At 38.9% G+C, this 22,650-nt stretch overlaps 1 protein-coding gene across 2 annotated transcripts in view; it reads left to right on the top strand.

Annotated features, from left to right (window-relative positions):
• Positions 1-238: 238 nt before the first annotated feature.
• The window catches only part of cep350.S (centrosomal protein 350kDa S homeolog), a 41,765-nt gene continuing 19,353 nt past the window's right edge, over positions 239-22,650 (top strand). Inside the window, exons 1-16 of one of the 2 annotated variants that reach the window (XM_041561519.1) lie at positions 239-371; positions 4,816-4,870; positions 7,116-7,230; positions 8,098-8,263; positions 9,103-9,581; positions 10,064-10,171; positions 10,404-10,514; positions 10,611-10,925; positions 11,669-12,294; positions 13,966-14,087; positions 15,105-16,054; positions 16,139-16,289; positions 18,287-18,426; positions 19,627-19,801; positions 20,031-20,176; positions 21,248-21,411. In XM_041561519.1, the coding sequence (XP_041417453.1) occupies positions 7,179-7,230; positions 8,098-8,263; positions 9,103-9,581; positions 10,064-10,171; positions 10,404-10,514; positions 10,611-10,925; positions 11,669-12,294; positions 13,966-14,087; positions 15,105-16,054; positions 16,139-16,289; positions 18,287-18,426; positions 19,627-19,801; positions 20,031-20,176; positions 21,248-21,411 (3,705 nt within the window). In that variant the 5' untranslated portion in view covers positions 239-371; positions 4,816-4,870; positions 7,116-7,178. The remainder of the gene's footprint in view (positions 372-4,815; positions 4,871-7,115; positions 7,231-8,097; positions 8,264-9,102; positions 9,582-10,063; positions 10,172-10,403; positions 10,515-10,610; positions 10,926-11,668; positions 12,295-13,965; positions 14,088-15,104; positions 16,055-16,138; positions 16,290-18,286; positions 18,427-19,626; positions 19,802-20,030; positions 20,177-21,247; positions 21,412-22,650) is intronic. The other variant, XM_018260985.2, reaches the window with a different exon arrangement.

Below are 22,650 nucleotides of genomic sequence, written 5' to 3'. Positions count from 1 at the left end.
GCTCCACAGCAGCTTGTTTATATGAACTATAGTAGTGTTTCTGAAGCAAACAGATCAGTTTTACCAGTGCAGGGCAACACTACATGATATTTTCATTACTTTAAAACACTTCAATTTTTTTGGAGTTACTGTTCCTTTAAGCCATGGAACTGGGTGCCTATTCCACTAATCTCGCGAGATCACATTCAGTACCGGCCTCCCGCCTCCTCTGGCGCTGCTGTCCTGTCTGTTTTTTATTTTTTGTTTAGGTAGCAGTCTCCCTCGGCAACCAATTAGCAACAGCAACTACACACCGGAAGCGGAAGAGATTGAAGCCATTTTCACTGAAGGATTGCCGGAAGCACCGAACTAGTGGGGATTAATGTGGTGCGGTAAGAGAAATGAGTCCGGTTGCGGTCTGCTAGTCACCCGTTCTTTATCTACTCTACAGCTATAGCTGTGACATTGCATTTGCAGTAGAAGTGTCAGACATTTCAAGCAGGCTTCTCAGAATGGAATCAAAGGAAGGACCACCACATTCGCTTGTTAAACTCGCAGAAAGCTGCATTCAGGAAAATAATCTAGTACTTTAAGTAGCTATAGTCTCCGCTTCTATGAGGTTTTTACACGCTAAATGTATATGTATATATGTAGTGACAGCATAGACCATTCACATTTGTGTAATCCGTTGTGTTTATATCATCAGTATTGCTTAGTACTGACAGCAATCCGCAAAGACCCCCTAATTAGGTTACATAGAACGGCTGTGATATATGTAATGTGTTGTGGGCAGGAGGGTATTCTGAAAGGATCAGTGACATCAAATTTTTTTAAAAAAGAATTCGTTAGTACACATCAAAAAAAAAAACCACCAACACAAATTATACTTTAAATTCACAAAGCCTTTATTAAGAAATAACTTACAGAAACTTCCTGTCCTCTACAGAAAAGGCGACAGGGCAACCATCAATCCTGCTGCGCTCGATTTCTCCTCCTGGCTATTCTACTGACAGCGTGCGAAAGAACAACATGGATGCTTCATCGATGCGATATGCAGTGACTGCCTGGCCCCCTCCTCCTTATACTCCTCCTGCACTATACATGAGAAGCAGCAGCCTGGACACTGGAGGTAGTCAAGGCGGTGGAGGAGCAGCGGAACAATGTTGGCAGCGGCGGCCGCTTCTCATCATCAGACTGGCCGGGAGGATCAATGGCAGCAACGGCTGCATCCCATCATCGACTGGCCAGCCCCCTCCTCCACCTCTCCCTGCCCCAGCCGCTCCTGCTCCACTCTCTCTACTACTGAAAGTCCTGCTGCACTATAGATGGAAGCAGCAGCCTTGACGCCGGAAGAAGCGGTGGTAGTGGAGGCTGTGGAGGGAGCAGAGGATCAATGTCAGCTGCAGCGACTGCCTGGCCCCCTCCTCCATCGCTCCCTGCACCACCGCTGCCTCCACTACTGAAAGTCCTGCTGCACTAGATGGAAGCTGCAGCCTTGACCCCGGAAGAAGCGGTGGTTGGGAGCAGCGGATCAGTGTTGACTGCGGCAGCAGCGGCCACTTCTCATCATTAGCAACATCATCTATCGTGCAGGATGAGTATAGGAGGAGGGGGCCCAGGCAGTCACTGCATCGCATCCATGAGGCATCCATGTGGCATCCATGTTACTCTTTCACACGCTGTCAGTAGAATAGCCAGGAGGAGAAATTGAGCGCAGCAGGATGGATGGTCGCCCTGTCGCCTTTTCCTGTAGAGTACAGGAAGTGCAGTTTCTGTACGTTATTTCTTAATAAAGGCTTTGTGATTTTAAAGCATAATTTGTGTTGGTGTTTTTTTTTTGATGTGTACTAACAAATTTTTTTTTAAAAAAAATTGATGTTACTGGTCCTTTAAAAGAACAGTAACACCAAAAAATGAAAGTAAGGAAAATATAATGTACTGCACTGATAAAACTGATCTGTATTCTTCAGAAACACTACTATAGTTCATATAAACAAGCTGCTGTGTAGCAATGGCAGAAATTGAAAAAACAGGCTATATGGCACAGGTTAAAAAGTGGATAACCGATAACACCATTATGTTCTACAGAGCTTATTTGCTGTGTAATCTAAACGTTTCTCTTTTGAATGGCTGCCTTCATTGCTACACAGCAGCTTATTTATATAAACAATAGTAGTGTTCCTGAAGCAAACACAGCAGTTTTACCAATGCAGGGCAACACTGAATTATATTTTTATTACTTTAAAACACTTTGATTGAAAATAGACAATGGAGACTTTGTGTCAAGTGTTGGGTTAAAAATACCTCCCAGTTTGCAAAACCTTATTAAAGGGATTCTGTCGTGATCTTTATGGTGTCGTTTTTATTTCTAAATGACACTGTTTACACTGCAAATAAATCACTCTATCATTTAAAATTTAATTCCTAACCCAACAAGTGTAATTGTGTTTTGGTGTGTGTGTGTAGGTGTGTGCTTTCAGAAAGAGTGAACACTTCATGATGGAATTAAAGGCAGGCTATTGTTTCTCCTACTCAATGTAACTGAAGGAGTCGCAGTGGGACATGGATTTTTACTATTGAGTGTTGCTCTTGTATCTACCAGGGAGATGTTATCTGGTTACCTACCCATTGTTCTGCTGATGTGCTACTGGGGGCAAGAAGGGAGGGGGTGATATCACTCCAACTTACAGTGCAGCTGGGCTTTAGCACACGGCCAGATTTGGGGAGATTTAGTCGCCTAGCTACTAATTGCCTCTTCTTCGGGGCGACAATCTCCCTGAACTGCCTTCCGCCTGCTAAAATGAAAAATTGCCTGCGGCAATGCGCTCACGGCGATTCGATTTCCGAGGTCGCCCGAAGTTTCCTTGTGAGGCGACTTCAGAGATCGAAGCGACGCAAGTGCATTTATCAACATTCATTTTGATTTAGCTTGATAAAGACTCATGGCAGTCTGAAACCTTGCTGGGTTTCTGGGTCAGAGCCCATGTCCTAATAAAGGCGTTTTAACCAAAGAATTCATGGCTGGTGCTGTCTGTGAGTATACTGATTGAAGAGAACAGTGTAGAGTGGACATTGTATGACTTGCTCCTGATTGAAGTGTGCTGGCTAAACTACTTGCATAAGTTATAATATAACTTATAAGACATTTTTATCAACATAATTTTTAGGGCTTAGTCCTCGTTTAAAGTTAATTTTTAGTTAACCTAACTGTGCTACTTTGACAACCTATGTGCCACGTAAGGCTGGGGGTCAATGGAATGTTTCAGTGTGGATAACTTTACTGTGCAGATTTCACAGAGCAGGTAGTAGACACATCTAGTGGGGTGGTCTCTAAACATGGGCATGGCATATACAAATCTCTGCCAGTACATAAGCCTCGTTAAAAATGTAGAGTTTTAGGCCCTTCATCTGGCCCTGTGGCATGAAACAACCTTTCCTCATCACCTCCCTTAGCACTAATTCCAAACTGGAGTGTTGTACTGGTTGCTAGAGTCTACTCTAAATTATCCTACCAGCCAGGCAGTGGTTTGGATGACAGACTGGAATATGGAATTTGAAGGCTGGAAAGAGTCCTAAGAAGAAGGAAAATAATTCAAAAACTATTCAAAATAAAAATGAAGACCAATTCATAGGTTGCTAATTGGCCATTCTATAACAGGCTAACGTTTGACTACCTCTTTAAATCCTTTTACATGAAACATGAAAGGGGTGTTTTTAGCAGCCTTTGAGACTTGGTGTGCTGGATGACTGTAGCAGAAACAAATCTTTATTTTTTCATAACCAGTACCGACAAAAACACAAGACTCTGCAAGCATGGGGTTTGCCCTGTACGTTGTACAAAAGTAAGAAAGTTATCGTATGGCTGCCCTTTTATAATGATCAAATGTATATATAAAAAAAAAGGATAATAATTTAAATGTAATACATTTGCTATCAGTACAGCCCAAACATTTTATATACATTAAATGGGATGATTCTAGAAAAAAAAAAACAGATAGAAGGATAGTAATTTAAATGTAATACAGTACATACAGCCCAACAACTGGTTCTCATATGACCTTATTTGAAAGGAAAATGAAACCTAAAAATTGAATCCAATGCTCCTGAAGAGTAACTACTACCAATCCACACCAACTTGCCCCCTCCCTATAATACCCATTCACCTTACAACAAGCAAAGTAGCACAGCAGAGTTCACTGGCACCTTCTTGTGCAACTAAATCCTCTAACCAGTGATTGCAGAACTTGAGTATTTTCAGTTGAAGTCAGGTCAGCATCCGCTTCATCTACAGGTTCCCAGTGTCGGTAATTGCTTGCAATTGTGCCTGTGCTACTCTGCCTCTTGCCAAAGTCTATGGGGCATTATTGGATGGCCAAACTGGTGCAGTTTAGGAGGGGGTAGAAGGAGACTCTCCAGGAATACAAGCTTATGTGTAAAAGTTTTGTTCAGTACTCAAAGGTTACTTGCATAAATAATTTTCTAAAATGTTGCATGCAAGCTGTTTTCTTGAGTAAAAATGATCTTTTCTATCCATATTTACTATGAAAAGGTCAGTTGCTCATAATGTAAGATTCACAGGTTATATTTTTGTATCCCAGAAGGATAACTCTCTCTGAACAGATCCAGGCAGGACTAGGACTGTAAATTGCTGGCTTCCACTTCTCATTAAACATGCATCTATCATTTGATACCTCTACACAGCAGCTGTTGCAGACACTCTCATGCAGTCTGTGACCATTTATACTTGTGGCTGACACTACATTTTCTGGTTGGTCCTTAGTTCTTGTTTACTCCACTGGCCTTCAGCACAGTAACTGTTCTTTCTTACACTTTTAGATGAAAGGCTGAAAAGGTCCTAGCACTCTATTTCAGAGTCAGGATATTATTCCAGGTAAGCAGCAACTGGAAAACATTTACTTAAACTGATACTAAAGATGTGGAATCTAATATGGTAACATTTTCAAATTCACACAAGTAAACCTAGCCAGCTATACAGAATTCATCATGAATTCATGTGAAGATTGCTTGCAGCAGTTTTCTTTTGCTGTGTTCTCAAAATCTTTTTTGTTTTAGTATCGAAACAAGTCCTAAAATCCTACAGCCTGATATTTTGCAATGTTTGCGTTCTTGGAAGTCTTATTAATTTCATCTGTAAGCAAGGTTGTTTGTTTACAGACTGCAGTTTGTTGACAAATAATTTTACATCGTAAATTAAATGTTTATTCTTGGTTGTCTTGGTTTCATGTGTTTACTGTCATGATAAAATCATTTAGGCATTTCAAAGTACAAAGCAATATAATAGAGTGACATGGATTTTTTTCCATTATAAATTTGTATTAAACATATATGAAGAAAGAAAAATACAGAATAATTGAGAAAAGAAAGTAGGTGGTAAGTTGGTACATCTTCCAACAAAATGACCGTATATCGAACATCATTTGTAAAAAATAGTTACAGGGATTTTGTATTTGTTTGGCACTGCAGTTTATCCAAAATGCTTGACTATTTACCCTGGCTTGAACAGCCTTCTTCAAAAAATGGATTTGACCCAATTTGCTGCAGGGGGCCCCAGAGAGCACAGAAGAAATGGCATCACCCCGTTTGTGCAGTTCATCATATACCAATCATTAGGCTTGGTTTAGGTGTGGCAAGAGGGTTGTATCACATAATGCGATTTGCCTGGTGTCTGAGAAAATGGGCTCAATTTGCCCACTACAAAGGTAGAGAAATTGGGCGAAAAACACTTCTTTTGGTGACATTGTATTGTCAGCAGTTATTGTGCATGTTAATCTTAAAGGAGTTGTTCCTCTTTCCAACACTTTTAAGTTCAGTTGGTTTCAGATAGTTCACCAGAAATAAAAACTAATTTTTTTGTTTTGTTTTACCATTTTTCTAATATTGAAGTGTTAAATGTTATTTTTCACTGTCTAACACAGCTCTGGGAGGGGGGTCACCGACTCTGTAAACTGTTCTAAATTGATACATTAAGTTGATACATTTCTTATCTTTGTGCCTGTTGAGCAGAAGCCCTGAGTTTCATTAAAGGCAGCTGTTACAATTCATACAATAGTTGCTGATACTCCACAGATGCTGCTGAGAAATGTATCCACTAAATGTTGCAAAATTGTAACAGTATAGAGCAGGAGTGCCTATACTTTACTAATGTGAGGTGTACTTTTAGTAATGTTGTCCCATTATGATCTACATCCATAAATCCATTGTTAGCATTCTGTTCCACTCAGGGCCGGAACTAGGGGTAGGCAGAAGAGGCACGTGCCTAGGGCGCAAAGGTGGAGGGGCGCCAAGCTCGTACATCTTCTGACGCCTTCCCCTAGCTCAGACCCTTGTGTCTCACATCTCGGGCAGCTACTCTTGTGTTTTCAGTGTGTGCCTGCCACTCGTGTCCCCCACCGCCGGCAGCAGCTCTGATATTAACGTTGAGCACGCGAGCAAATGCGCACACATGCTCGAGTCTGGAATTCTCGTCATGCGCGCCTCTGCGCATGCGATCGCACACACTTGAGAAGAGGGCTACGTAGTCAGCTGGGTTGCCTAGGGTGCCCGGCTGACTTGGCCCAGCTGACTTGGCCCAGCTCTGGTTCCACTGAAAATATTACTTAAATATTTATTTATGGGAAAATGTGTATTGCTATATTTAACAAACCACAATTTCTTATGTAACCAGAACATAATAAATATCTGAATGAAAAGCATGAAACAGTAGGGTGATTTAGGCAAGCTGTTTGTGATAGTGTCTTGAGATCTACTGCTCACCAGTTAAAGGTCTACTGGGAGATCCCAATCTACCTTTTGGGCACCCCTGGTTTAGAGTCTGCACCTGAATTACTGAGCTGACACATTCAAACACCAGAGTCAGGAACATTAAACTTTAAACTTACTGTAGATTTTGGAAAAATCATAAAAAATAGAAAGTAATTAAAAAAAGTCTTTATTTCTGGGGAACAATCTGAAAACAATTTACCTGTTTTGAAGGTGAACAACCCCTTTAATATAGTAATTGGACCCTTTACCGCTATCTTTTATTTGCAGATATATGCAGATCTGTTTTATAATTTTTGCTTGGTATGGTTAGTATTGCAATTATTAGAAGATTTGACACAATTTTTTTGTGATAGTTGAGATAAACTGAAAGCAAGCTGGATGTGGCCACTGCAAGCAACACTGTTTTTAACACCACTATGGACACGAAAAAAGCAACAAGCAGTGCAACTCGTAAAATAAGCCACAAAGGTAAGTATTGGAACATTTTCTGAAATACCTTATAGAATAGTTATGGAAAAGTTTGTTGCTGGGAAAAAATTAAAATAGGAATTGACTGATAAACTGATATTCAGTTTCATTGCAAACTCAAAAGAAGGCTATCATTCTATAAATCCTGAAAATAGTTAGCTTTTGGGCTGGACATCATTAGTATTTCTTGAGAAACAAGGTAGCACCTTAGGCAAGCTTAACTGTTTGCAGAAGTATCACATGAAGAGAATAGGTACAGGCAGAGAACAAAGTCACAGGCCAGTCTAATATTCATATGCATAGCCCATTCATGTTTTTCTGACATCACTCTATATAAAAAGTATATTGCATTAGAGAACTTGGACCAAAATTACATCTGCCTGCCAGGAATAAGGTATCATTCTGTTTATATGCTGGCCTTACATAGTCCACACTCCTGGATATCTGTTTGATTGACCCTTGAACTGCTCTGTAAGATGTTCTAAAACTTTTGTCACACAGTTGGCACAATTACACTAATTCAGCTGACTGGCCGTCATAGATGGAACTTTAACCCTTTTCCTGCTGTTGCCTAATTTTGTTCATTGTAGTGTGTTTGACAGTCTTGGACTCTTGGTAAATATTTATATAGTTGCATAGTAGATGAAATAAAATACATTTGTCCATCAAGTTATTTTGTTTGTTAAACCTGCTTAACTACTAGCTGACCCAAAGGAAGGCAGAAAATGTGTCACTGTAGTTTGGCTTGGGGGTAAATTAATATCCTTTTTGACTCCAAAGGGCAGTTGAACCAGTCACTGGAACAACTTTATGCTAAGAGTTAGTTTCAGTAACCTTTTTGTATAACTATACTCTCTTTCCTTGCAGATGGAAAATATTTGGATGACTCTAATAGACACTTGCACAAATCTGTACGCCGAAGCAGAACCAGTAGGGAAAAGTCTTCTCGCAGTCCCTTGCGTGCCACTACACTGGAGAGTAATATAAAAATTACAAGTCATGTAGCATTTAGGGATCCCTTAGCTTCATACAGGTACTGTTTAAATACTGAATCTGTGTTTTACATTCTTAAAGGAATTGTTCAGTGTAGAAATAAAAACTGGTTAAATAGGCTGTGCAACATAAAAAAAATTTCTAATATAGTTAATTAGGCAAAACTTTTATGTATAAAGGCTGGAGTGACTGGATGTCTAACATAATAGCCAGAACACTACTTCCTGCTTTTCAGCTCTCTTGGTTTACAGTGACTGGTTACCAAGCAGTAACCAATCAGAGACTTGAGGGGGGGTGGCACATGGGTTATATCTGTTGCTTTTGAATCTGAATGCTGAGGATCAATTACAAACTCATTGAGCAGGTATGTACCATGTGGCCCCCCCTTCAAGTCGCTGACTAGATCAGAGTTAGAGAGCTGAAAAGCAGGAAGTAGTGTTCTGGCTATTATGTTAGACATCCAGTCACTCCAGCCTTTATACATTACATTTTTGGCTAACTAACAATATTAGAAACATTTTTTATTTTGCACAGCCTGTCTATTTACCCAGTTTTTATTTTCACACTGAACTGTTCCTTTAAAGGAGAATTAAACCTGAAAAAACCCTCCCCCTACCCTGGTTAGACCCCCCTTTATTATAGGTTGAATTCTCCTTTAATCTTGAAATCCGTTCATACGTGTTTCTTTACTGTCTACCCACATAGTAATATATATATGTGTGTATATATGTGTGTGTGATATATATATATATATATATATATATATATATATATATATATATATATATATATATATATATTGTTTTAAAAGTCTCTGTTCCTGTATATCATATGCTTCTTCTTACTACTTTTTTTTGTATTTGCAACTGTGTGTTTTAGGGAAGCTAGTGCCTCCTCAACTCCAAATGAGAGGGATATTTTATTGCCAGCATCTGGCTTTAATGCTGGTGAGCAAGAGGAAAGGGACTTTGAAAGCACATGTTCATCATCAGTGGCCAACACTAATGTTCAATACCTAAATGACCGACCTGCAATTGATGCTTTGGAGTTGAGGTTATCTGGGTCCCCCAATGAATTTGCAAATTCTACTCTGCACACTTACAGAGGAGTAAGAACATTTGAGACTCTTCAGCCAAACTCCTCATTCAACTCCTCTAACCATAGACTCGAAACTTTAAAGAGGCGGCAACCAGATGCTAAACTTGAGAAGCTGAAAGAGCGTATACGTCGTCAATGGGAGCTTGCTGGAGAGAAGGATGTTAGAAAGGGATTGTATTCTTCATCACATTGCACAGATCCTACTGCTAATGCAAAAACTCGCAAAGTGACATCTGCACCACCACCGCCTGCTTACAGAGGTGAGATCTTCTCTTTAGCCACATATCCCAAGTTTCCTGTACAGATGTATAGAGAATTATTATAGTGGTAAGTCATGACTGAACAGTGAAAGGGGAAACTTAAAAGCCAAAATAAGCATTGGGCTCAGCTTTTAGGACATTTTGGGCGGCAGGTGGAGATAAATATTTATTTTATGTCTGAAATCCCTGCATTACCACTACACAACACTGGGAGTGTTGGATACATGATATGCATTTTTAGCCTTCACCCTGGTGCAGCAAATAAACATGCAGATTACCTCGGGCTTTGACAAAAAGTCTATGTTCAAGGAACATGGAAGATAAATTACTGTTCCATGGAGTTTTGTATGGGACAATCCAGCAGTCAAATGCCCCAAGAATATTGTACATAGCTGATATTTATCCAGGCCTTTAATGCTGTGATTCTTTAATAAATGAAGCTGCGCATGGAATTGTTAATGTTTTGTTACGATCTATTTCAGGGTTTAACCCACCAGACAAAAAAATTTGTACTTTAGATGGTAAGCTTTGCAAGGAAGATAACAGCCACAGTGTACTGCTGTATGTAACCCTTCAACCTTCTTTCCAAGGTGAGGCTTGGTGTTAAAAAAATAATACAAAATATCTCTCTCTCTCTCTCTCTCTATATAATCTATATTATATATATGAATATAGACACACCTTCTCTCACTCACATTCTCTCTCTCACACTCTCTCTGTCTCTCACACACACACACACACACACACACACACACACTCTCTCTGTCTCTCACACACATTCTGCATAATTCAAGTCTTGCTTAAATGTCATTCTATATACAGAGGGAGTCTCTACAAATGAGAAGTCTCAAATAAAGAAGACCTCCATACCAGTGGAGAAAGTTCAGAGATTGGCTAGTGGAGGAAGCACAGGGATTCCTGAGAGTAAACCAGGTTAGTGAATGCACACTTTGCTGTAATTTTAGTGTCCATTTTAACCTTTACAGTGTGTTTTGAAACTTATGTCTTGGTATCTTTTCCTTTTCTAAGTAAAGGGAAGTGTTATAAGTACGTCTTCATGGAGAGATGGGCAGAAATTGGTAAAACAGCTCGTGGGCCCAACACCCAAGATTAAAAAGGAACTTAAAGCTCTATCTGATGGCAAACATACCCTTAAGGAAACACCTTCAGTTGATGGACCAATAAATAAGAGGCAAGGCTCCTTTGAAAAAGATACAGGCAAGAGGTCTGTGTCTAGTGAAAGGCAAATAAAGGAGATTACAAAACCCAGGGGGAAACAAATAGGCAAACAAACTTTGTCAAGGGAGAAGCAGACAGAAAATGAAGATTTGTCCAGTAAAACAGGTTAGTGGTTGTTATTCACATAAAAACGTGTGGTGGTGTCTGTTTAAAAACAGGTATATTTAAACTTCTAGATAACATCAGAGCAGTGGTGATTTACTACTAAAAAATTGTATGTATATATGTATGTGTATGCCTGTAGAGTATTAGTAATATTAGTATTACTACTAAACATTAAACAAAATAGACATTTTTGTAGAGCTTTCACAAATAGTAGTTGTGATACCACACAGATGACAAAACAGTCCCAAAAGTTTTCACTGGAAAGAAAACAGGGGAAATGTTAAAAGAGCTAAACAACATGGGAATGTGTTCTACCCAACTAGAAGAAAATGTGTGCCTCATGTGAGAGCAAATCCATTGTTTATCACATTATCAAATTTAGACAAAAGTTGAAATGGACATACACTGGCATAGTTGCTTTTGCTCTTGGAGATGGTATGATTTAGCAGACTGCAAGTGAAGCGAAGCTGATGCTCATCTGCCAGTACCACAGAACAGTCTGGATGTATCAAATGTAGCCTTATGTTATGGGAATCCACATGATGGAAAATCCCTTTAAATGAAAGAACCCTAGAACATGAGCTTTCCAGATAATAAATCCCATGCTTGAACATCAGCCAAAGAAAGTTCTGCAGCTGTTCAGCAATATTTTGGATTAAGAGAAACATTGCAACAGAAAAAATATACAGTCCTCTTTGAAAAATATCATTGTATGAATTAATTAATTTTTCCCCTGTATTTAGCCAGTTCTGTGCGTTATTCAAAAGCAGTTCATGAAAATAACTACTGCAGGGACCCAGCTACCACCACAAGTTTTCAGAACGATGACAAAACATGCAATTCAACTCTTGACGACAAGTATCACACAGAACCTGCAGAATTAAGGAAAGATTTCCTGCCCTTGGAGATCCGAGGCATTTTGGATGACTTGCAGCTTGACAGTGGAATTGAAGGACAGAAGCAGACAAGAGGCAGAAGCAAAAGCCCTACCAAACGAAAACCTGGAAAATCACATGCCCTTCAAGAACCCCACATCTCCTCTAAGAGGAGTCATTACGACACAGAGAAAGTACGTCTATACATTCTTCGCCAACAGGAAGAGAGAAAAAGAAAGCAGAATGATGAGAAGGAAGAACAGAGGCAAGCCGAAGAGCAAAAGAACAAACGTTTGCAGGAGCTTTATCAAAAACAGAAAGAGGCTTTCAGCAAAGCAAAGGATTGTACTACTGGCCAGCATGTTCAAGGGACAGAATTACAGGATGCTGCTTACAGTCACAAAACAGAGCATAAGATACAACAACCTCCTGAAACTGTGTCAAGATTGGTGCTAAGGCATGCCTGGTCTGATCTATCTGCACAAGTAAAGCAGGTACTTTTTTATAACCTCTTACTGCTTGTACGCGTTTAATTAGCCTCCTTCAAGGACGATAAACACATTGGCCTTAAAATGGTAGTTTTGTATTTAGGATTATCCAGTGGCATTTTTTTATTTTATGTATCTTTTTGTATACAAGGCCCACACATTGTTTTGATAACACTTCTGCATAATTTTTGCAGTTATTTATCACAGTACCCTATGTGCTATTTATAAAGTTCACTAAACCTGAACCAATGCACTAGTTTACTTTTGGTTAATCTAGATGGATAGATTAGATAGATAGATAGATAAATGGTGGAAATTGAAAAAAGGCTATATGGCACAGGTTAAATAGTGTATAACAGATAACACCTTGGGGTTATCCTAGATTCTGCCCTTTCATTCACTCCTCACATCCAGTCACTTATTAAATCATGTCACTTCCACCTAAGTAACATATCCAAAATACGATCATTTATCACCCAAGATGCTGCCAAAATTCTTACTCTCTCGTCATATCACGTCTAGACTACTGTAACTCTCTTTTAATTGGCCTTCCCCTCCAGAGACTGTCACCTCTCCAGTCCATAATGAACACTGCTGCGAGGTTCATACACCTCAGCAACCGCTCCTCCTCTGCCTCGCCATTCTGTCAATCCCTGCACTGGCTTCCGTTACCTTTCAGAATCAAATTCAAATTAATGACACTGACTTTCAAAGCACTTCATAACTCTGCCCCACCCTACATCTCTGAACTAATCTCTTACTACGCTCCTCTACTGATCTGCTACTCAACTCTTCTCTCATTACCTCTTCACATGCTCGCATTCAAGACTTTGCAAGGGCTGCACCCCTCCTCTGGAACTCTCTCCCATGGTCTATTCGACTTTCTCCCAACCTTTCTGCTTTCAAGAAATCTGTTAAAATGCACTTCTTTCGAGAAGCCTACTCTCACTCTGCTTAACTACCAAACGCAACACCACACACAGTACCACATCACCCACTTAATTCGATCTTGCCCACTCCCACACCTTGTGTATTACTCCCTTCCCTTTAGAGTGTATGCCTATGCACAGGGCCTTCCTCACCTTTTGTACCGGTATTGACTGTGATGTATGTAACTCCATATGTTCTATGTATATAATTCATGTGATTTAGTTGTATAATCACATTTACTTTACAGTGCTACGCAATATGTTGGCGCTATATAAATACATGTTAATAATAATAATAATAATAATAACACCATAGTGTTCTACAGAGCTTATCTGCTGTGTAACCTGACCCTTTTCTGCTGCAATTGCTACACAGAAGCATATTTATAGAAACAACAGTAGTTTTTCTGATGCAAACACAGCAGTTTTACCAGTCCAGGGCAACACTACATTATATTTGTATTGCTTTAGAATGCTTTAATTTTTTGATGTTACTGTTCCTTTAACTTTGTACCTGAGGAAATTGATCGGTCCTCAGAAACTTTGTACAGCTTGTGAATAAAGGATGTTTAAAATGACTTGGAGGGCTTAAAATGTGTGTGTGATGAGTTAAGTACACATCTCAATGGCAAAGCATATCTTGTTTAAAAATTCCCGGTTCCACTAAATATAGTTCCTGCGAATGTGCCAAGCAACAGCTGTAACTCCATTTCCTACCTTGCTCACCTGTTCTTTCTTTTTATTTTAGCCCAAGGTTTTATATCAGCCATCTGGGGAGTCTGATAAAGAGAACAAGGGTCAAGAAAGACCAACAAGTGCATCTTCAGGAAGTGATCTCTCCCTCTCCGAGCCTCTGCAACCACTTATTAGGTGAGACAAAGCTCTTAATCAGCGATTAGTTAAAAGAACATTGAAAAGGGAAGAATTTAAAGTCCAATATGAATAAGAATTGTGGATTACTAGTAGCTACTAACGTAACAGTCGATCTAAAAATATGGCAAATGCTGTCTAATTAAAGGTCACTTTTATGTTAGCGTTTTAGATGTTCTAGTATGGCCAGTTTGGTCTTCATCTTTTTTATACTTTTTGACTCTTTCCAGCATTTAAATGGTGCTCACCCTAGCAGCCAAAAAAACCATTGTTCTGTGAGGCTACAAAGTTGTTGTTGTTACTTTTTATTACTTTTCTTTTAATTCAGACCCCTTCCTATTTGTAGTCTAGTCTCCCATTCAAATCACTTCTTGGTTGCTATAGTATTTTGGACCCTAACAACCATAAAGCTGAAATTGCAGAGCGGCTGAGCAAAAGTAAAATAAATTTTAAAAAATGCAAATTGGATGATGAATTGCAAATTTTCTTCAAAATAGTTTCCTCTACATCATGGGTCCTCAACCTTTTTTTACTTGTGAGCCACATTTAAATGTAAAAAGAGTTGGAGAGCAACACAAGCATGAAAATGTCAATGGGGATGTCAAATAAGGGCTGTGATTGGCTATTTGGTAGCCTCTATATGCACTGGTAGCCTACAGGAGGTTCTGTTTGGCAGTAAACCTGTTTTTTTGCAACTAAAACTTGTCTCCAAGCCTGGAATTCAAAAATAAGCACCCGCTTTGAGGCCACTGGGAGCAACATCCAAGGGGTTGGGTTGCAACATGTTGCTCGCGAGCTACTGGTTGGGGACCACTGCTCTACATCATACTAAACATTTATTTAAAGGTGAATGCATTATAATTCAGATCAATGACATCCTTTCTCCTTTTAAAGGAACATACAATTCTATTGATATTTTACTTGTAAGAAACCTGTGTGGCATGGATTTTTGATGGTGTCAAATATATTTGTAATAAAAAGCTAAATTTAACAATAGTACATTTTTTGTTTTAATAGGAGTGACCTGGCGGACACATACCATCCAATGTTAGACAGCATATCATCAAAAGGTCCACTACCTCAAAGTCTTAATCAGAAAAAAGAGGGTGATTTCATTCTTTCTCACTTCCTAAATATTCCAAAAGACTTAGAATCTTTGCTTAGCTCTAGGAAAAGCACTGCAAATCCAGAAACCAACAAAACGTACTTGCAAAGAAAACCGCCCTCTAATTTCAGGAGCAGCTTGGATCGTATTGAGTCTCTAAAGGCTACGGCAGTGTCTTTGTCCTCTAGAATTGAGAGTGAGGCAAAAAAATTAGCTGGAGGTTCACTAGTCTTTCCATCAACTCGGGGCTCAGATCCCAATCATATAAATAATAATACAACTATTTGGAAAAAACCTGAGAGCCCACCTGAACGAGATGGCGAGAATTATATTTTTTCAGCTGAAATACAGAAGATGATTGGTACTTGTGAAAGTCACTTTTCTCATATGGACCTTCCTGGAGTTAATGATTTGTACAAAAAACTTCCAGACAGATTTCTTTCAAACAGAACCATCACTAATGGGGGACGTGAAGTCATAAATGACAGAAGGCTACCCCCAGGAAGAGATGAAAGTTGTAGGAGGCCTATTGAGTTTTCCAGTAATATTAGTCCATTACAAAACTCTAGCACCAGTTCAATTAGTGAGGGGCCACTGTTGAGTGAAGGGAACTTGAATGAGGGTGAAGGAATTCCTAGTCATGGGTCACCACTTTTCTCAAATAAATTAACAAAAGCATTTTGCATCAATGACCAAGAATCAAGAAGCAAATCCTATGAGCCACTTGAATTTAAGAGAGAAGCAGACAACTATGAGCCATTGGTGACATCTAGTGCCAAAGGGCCCTGGGAAGAGCTTGCAAAAGGGAGCCCAAACAGTATTGTTAACATCTTCACCAAGTCATACCAGCTTTATAGCAATGGTGAGTGAATGGAGATTTTTTCCCCCTCTTTTACCTTTCAGTCCCTGCATTATGACTTTTTGAAATCTATTGTTTCTAACTTAGAATTGGAAGGAAGAGTGGAGCGAAATTCACCAGTGCTTATGCCTCCGTTTACATTAGCCAGCCACCAAAACAGTGTCTCTTATGCAGATGATTTTAATTCATGCCAAGTCAGTCAAATTCCAAGTGGCACTTCGATAGCTCGGCAGCAGAGGTAAGATTTTTTTTTTTTTTTTTACAGCATATATTTTATAATATCATGGTGTCCTATGTTTGAGATAAACAGTTATCATTATTATCAAATAAAGGAGGGGTATACCCATTTGTAATCATGATCTTAAATGAGAACTAAAGCGTAACTAAAGAAGTAGCTAAAATGTTGTACATTATCTTTTGGGCTTCTGTACCAGCCCATGGTAACCACAGCCATTTAGCAGTAAAGATCTGTGCCTCCAAAGATGCCACAGTAGCTCCCCAGCTTCTTTTCTGCTGATTCACTTCATTCACTCTGTGCTGCTGTCACTTACTGAGCTTAGTGTCCCACTGACAGTATACAGTACACATAGAATATAAATGTCACAATATAATAGCTGATTAGTAATTAAAGGAAAACTATACCCCTGAACAATGTCGGTCTCTCTAAAAATATATTGCATGAAACCGCTCATGTGTAAAACCCTGCTTCATGTAAATAAACCTTTTTCATGATAATATACTTTTTTAGTAGTATGTGCCATTGGGTAATCATAAATAGAAAATTGCCATTTTAAAAAACAAGGGCCATCCCCTGGGATCGTAGGATTCACGGTGCACGCAAATATACCAAACAACCATACATGTTAGGTCACATGAGCCAATTAACAGACAGAGTTCTGTCTTTTGCTTCCACAATTCTTCGTTACAGTTAGAGTTGAAGTATTTCTGGTCAGGTGATCTCTGAGGCAGCACACAGACCAGAGTTGTAAAAGGGCAAGATTTACTTAAATATATAGACCAGTTTGGTAAGATTCTTTAATATGTCACATAATATTCATTTCAGGGGTAAAGTTCTCCTTTAATACAGATAATTACTATATGAAAGCACATAAACCAGTGCAACTAGCATCAGAATTTAATAATCAGCCCTGTAGCATTGACTTATATTACAGGTCAACCTAATTTTCTGCCTGATAATTTGCGCCCACCCCTAAGTTTAGCTTCTCAACAGCTGATCAGAGCCCACTGAGCATGTGAGTGTCACAGACACTTTCCAAAATAGAGACCCCATGTGACAAATTTGAAGCCCTGGATCATTGCTGCTATTGAGAAGCTGAAACTTTAGGCCGATGCAAGAAGTTCATTATATAAAATGGCATTTTAAGCCATCTTCATTTTTAGGGTTTAGTTCTCCTTTAAAGGAACAGTTCAGTATAAAAATAAAAACTGGTTAAATAGGCTGTGCAAAATAAAAAATGTTTCTAATATAGTTAGTTGGTCAAAATGTATGAAGGCTGAAGTTACCTGATATCTACCAAAACAGAACCCAACTTCTGCTTTGCAGCTCTCTAACTCTTAGACAGTCACAACTTTAAAGGAGAACTAAAGCCTTGCCCCCTCCAGACTCCCTCCCTGCAGCATCTATTCTTTAAAGAAGTCTGCCTGTATGATCACCTGCTCTAAATCTGCAGAGTTGTTCAAAGGTGCCATCTTCTGTCTCTCTGATTCTCTTCTGTCAATCTTGGAGGAGCATGTATAGTTCAATCTATGTCCCAAATCTGCTTCTCCTGTGCATGCTTCCACAAGATCCGTATTGGCAACTGACAGAAGAGGTGCAGAGACAGACAGAAGATGTCCCCTTTGAACTCCACTGCGCAACTCAGATTTATAGCAGGTCAGGATACAGGGAAACTCCAGAGAAGAATAGATGCTGCGGGAAGGATTTTGGAGGGGGCAGTGGAGGGGGTTAGGGATTAGTTCTCCTTTAAGGGGACCAAATGGGACATAACTGTTGAGTTTGCAATTGAACCTTAGAATACAGGTCAGATTCAAAGGCAAACAGTTATGACCCATGTGCCACCCCCCCAAGTCACCAGTTGGTTACTGCCTAGTAACGAAAACGATTCAAAGTCAACTCTAGTTACTCCAAAACAGTCATGAGGGAATTCAAATTATTTTTAAAAAATAAGTGAAATATGACAATTTTCTTTTTTTGTTATTTTTTTTTCAACCCAGTCTGGACACCAGTTCTTCTAGTGTCAATGAAGAACTTCCCATGGTTAAGTCTAGAAATGAGGGTACATCATCGAGTTCCTCTGGAGCAAGTTATGCATCCTCTTCTACATCATACTTATCTCAGGAAGGAAGCAAACTGAGTAGGTGTTTGTATAAAAAAATAGCTAAGATTGTTTAGTAGTATGTGCATTTCAGTAATTCTACATAGAGAAGTGCCAAATGTGCATCTCCTGAGTTCATATGATTCACAGTGCACACAGGGGCGTAACTATAGAGGAAGCAGACCCTGCGGTTGCAGGGGGGCCCAGGAGTGTAGGGGGCCCAGTGAGACCCTAATTAATTAGCAATTTTAATATATCTTGGTAAATATTTTGGGGCCCTAAATTGAATTTGCTATGGGGCCCAGTAACAACTAGTTACGCCACTGAGTGCACACAAACAAACCAAGGGCACACATACATCAAATCTGCCAAAGTTGGACGAAGTTTTGTTTTTTTACTCCCACACTTAGCCCATATGCGGGCAGCAACCTCCTCTTCTGTTCCCATAAGGAACCATTGTGGTGGCTCTGGTATGAACACACTCGACTGATTTACACACGAAATGCAATAAAATCTTACATTTCTTTGCCAAAATCAGCCAAGTTTGTTCACGCCAGTTCCTTATGCAAGCAGAAGAGGAGACTACTGCCTGTGTAGGGGCTGATTTCTGGCCTTTTTATATCAGCAGGCAGATTTTAACCGCTGTTTGACACTAGCCTTAGAGTTGCATTATTTCTGGTCAGGTGATCGCTAAGTCAGCACACAGACCAAAATATAATAGTGGTTCAAGGTAAAAGATGTAAATGAGAGGTATAGCTACGATCTACTGCAGCAAGGGCAGTCTGTATATTTCTGCCTGTTTAGGCAATGCAGGACAGGCTTAGCATGAAGACGAGTTAGGGGGAGATTTGGGGAGAATTTAAAGTCTTAGATACACCTGAAAGCAAACATGAAGGTCAATTATGTTGACTTTTGGGATGATCATGTATTAGCTGTACTAGATATTCTTCAAACAATGGCTAAATGACTGATAGAGTAACATTTAACTGTATCTTTGTAACTGTAACTTAGGGGACCTTGGATGTGGTTAGACATCCAAGTTAAACTTAAACTCCTATCCCTAAAGTCCAACAGTCATATGACAAATATTTTGTATTCAGCTCAATCCAAAATTGGAAAAAGTGCTTAAATTCATCCTAATTCCAAACAAGATCTCTGGGCATCCCTAATCGAATTCAAAATAGATGCATTATGTTTATGCAATTGTACTCAGAAATACATTACTGTCTTTTCTTTCAGAAAATTATTTTCAGAATGATAGCTCTCACATACCCCAAGAAGAACAAAGCTCCTCATGCTCTAAACATAAAAACCTTGCGAGCAAACACACACCTCTGTCACCTGGGAGAGAGCCATCAGCTGGCACTGACACTGATAGCACCATTGGAGATCTTTCCTCACGTTCTGTGGCAAGGTAAGAAGGTTTTAAAGCAAGGCAAGCGGCCGAGCACTTTGCTTAAAACAGCCAGCTATATCTAATTCTTTGAATCTCATGCATTGTGCAGTCCAAGGTGCTGACACTCGAAGTGCTTAGATTACATTTATTAAATGCAAAGCCACTGAAAGTGTTATTGACTCTCTTATATGTATGTGTAAAATATTTATATATATTGCCCATTCATATTTTATTCCTTGTTTGTCAGCTTTTTGTCTGACACTGGAAGAGATGTAGAAAGTCCTCACACAAATTTCACAGAAATTGGAATGCAAACTCCAGCACCACCAACAGCGGCAACTACGGGAGGCTCTGTAACACAACCATCAGATATAGCGTCTGGCCCTGTTCAAGGTAGGGGAAATTTATATAGGGGAATATTTATATGTAAGACTACTGGATGATTAGTAGAGTGAAATCTGAAGTTTAGGCTGAATCCCCAGCCTTTTACAAAGTGCAAAATGACTATGTAATAAAGTACTTGTATAATTTAGGGCAGCGAGCAATCGCCATTTTGTTATTGCATTGTTATTATGCATCTCGAGTCAAGATGAATGTATTTCAACTGTGCATTTGAAGCAGTATTGTGGACCCTATTTATTAACATTGACTTTCTATTTTTCCCAAATTGAATTTCTTCTCTAAATCTGTATTTCTAATAAATTTAGATTTATAAAATAAAAAAACCACAAAAAACTCTAATACAAAACTCTGGCAAGTAAAAGCAGTCAGGTCTTATAAAAGTCAATGGGAGCTGTGCAGATCCTATTGAAACATTCTTTTAGCCATTGGACTTTTAGAGGTTTTTGGATTTTTTTTTAAAACCACTCAATGAGAAAGTTGACTAATGGGCCTCTATATGTCACTTTAACATAATTTTCCACCCTAGTTTCAAATGCTGAGGTAGGCATCCAACCAGAAGGTTTGAAAGTGGGATTTGGTGACCTTTTACTATTGACTGTATGCCTACATGTATACATACAGTCAATAAATGTACATATAATCTTGTTAATATATTTCATCTCTTCCTTACATATTGGTTATGGAAATGTGTCACCTAAAGAAATCATATGGAATAGAAACTGCCTGCATCCTAATTAACTGACAGTCCTAATTAAACTTTTCATAGTGGGTCTTGCTTTTGTTTGCCTGTGTGCAGAAAGACATATTTGACAGCACAGGTATTCATCTGTATTAAGCACAAATATGTGGGAAAATTGAGGGAATGGCATGTAGCCCTTTGAACACAGACCTACCTTGCTTATGGGAAGGACAAATGAAAATCATTGGAATTGTGCGAAATGTGAGTTTGTACATCCTTCAAGATACACTATTTTTAAACATAAGTAGCCAGGCATTTAACATTGGTGTTTGTAAAACCAATTATAATGTTTATTTTCTTATCAGTTACTGTTTCTTTAAAAGGGTCCAACCATTATTCACCTGTGGTACTACAACAGCACATGTATGCAGAGCTGAACTATCTTAGTGCTACGGAGGAGTCTGTGCGACAGCTATGTGATGTGGAACGTGTCCATGGAATTTCACTGGCTCAACAGGAAACTGTGTCATTGGCACAGATCATGAAGGTACAGTTGAAAATATTACGTATATATTTTACATTGGTTTTATGCATAATTTATTACCTGTGATTGCTAAAGTTTTTGCAACATTTTATGCTTGCATGGTGGAATTTTGTGTGTTGTTGTTCTATTCTGGTAAAACAAAGAAGCCCAACCTTGATTTATGGCAAGAATTTTAAATATAGTCATAGAATGAGGGCCACTGTACTACAAGACAAAGCAGAATCAAATAGTTGTTTAAAGCTGGCCACGTACAAGCCAATCAACTGCTTGATTTGGCCTTGTGTCCTGCTAACCAAATGAGCAGATGCATTGAACTTTTAATTGGTAGAAATATATGAAATCTAAACCTCTAAAATGAGAAAAAAAACCAGACCACTATTAGATTAAATTGTTATTCTAAAGTAGTAATTATATGATAGGTTTCTTTCAAAGAAATCTTTATAAGTAAGAAACAAAATATTTTTTAAAAATACGTTCTACGTTAAGCCTAGAATGTGAAACTCTTATACAAGAAAAGACACAGGAAAGTAACAAAGGAATTAGAATATCCTTTGTGCATACATGCCATGTTAATAAGGTACATCAAGTCATTTTATAAGCATTGACCCCTCTTGCATAAAGCCTATGCGCAGATTCCAGAATTTCGTATGCCTCCTTTTGTGTTCTACAGACGTCCCCATAATCTTAGAGACATACTTGTGAGTGCTGATTTGGGTTCTTCCTGAATTAGAGTTTAAGCACCCTTAAAGGAACAGTAACATCAAAAAATGAAAGTGTTATTATAGAATGAATAGAAAGCGTGGTGGTGCCCTGCACTGGTAAAACGGGTATGTTTGCTTCAGAAAGACTACTATAGTTTATATAAATAATCTGCTGTGTAGCCATGGAGGCAGCCATTCAAACACAGGACACATAGCAGATAAGCTATGTAGAATCACATTGTATACTACAAGGCTTATATGTTGTGTAACCTGTGCCTTTTGTCCTTTTTCAGCTTTGAATGGCTGCCCCCACAGCTACCCAGCAGCTTGTTTATATAAACCATAGTAGAGTTTCTGAATCCAACACACCAGTTTCACCATTCTTGGCCAACAGTAGATTATATTTTCATTACTTTAAAGCACTTTCATTTTTTGGTGTTACTGTTCCTTTAAGGAATGGCATGTATCCTTGTGAGAGATGTTATTAGTGGTCCAATTTAAATGCTGTTATATATGACAAGGTCATTATACCTGTGATTCA

Source organism: Xenopus laevis, chromosome 4S, assembly GCF_017654675.1.
Source record: "Xenopus laevis strain J_2021 chromosome 4S, Xenopus_laevis_v10.1, whole genome shotgun sequence".
Classification (NCBI taxonomy): Eukaryota; Metazoa; Chordata; class Amphibia; order Anura; family Pipidae; genus Xenopus; species Xenopus laevis.
The sequence above is the reverse complement of the archived record's forward strand: the minus strand, read 5'-3'. Positions and strand labels throughout refer to the sequence as shown.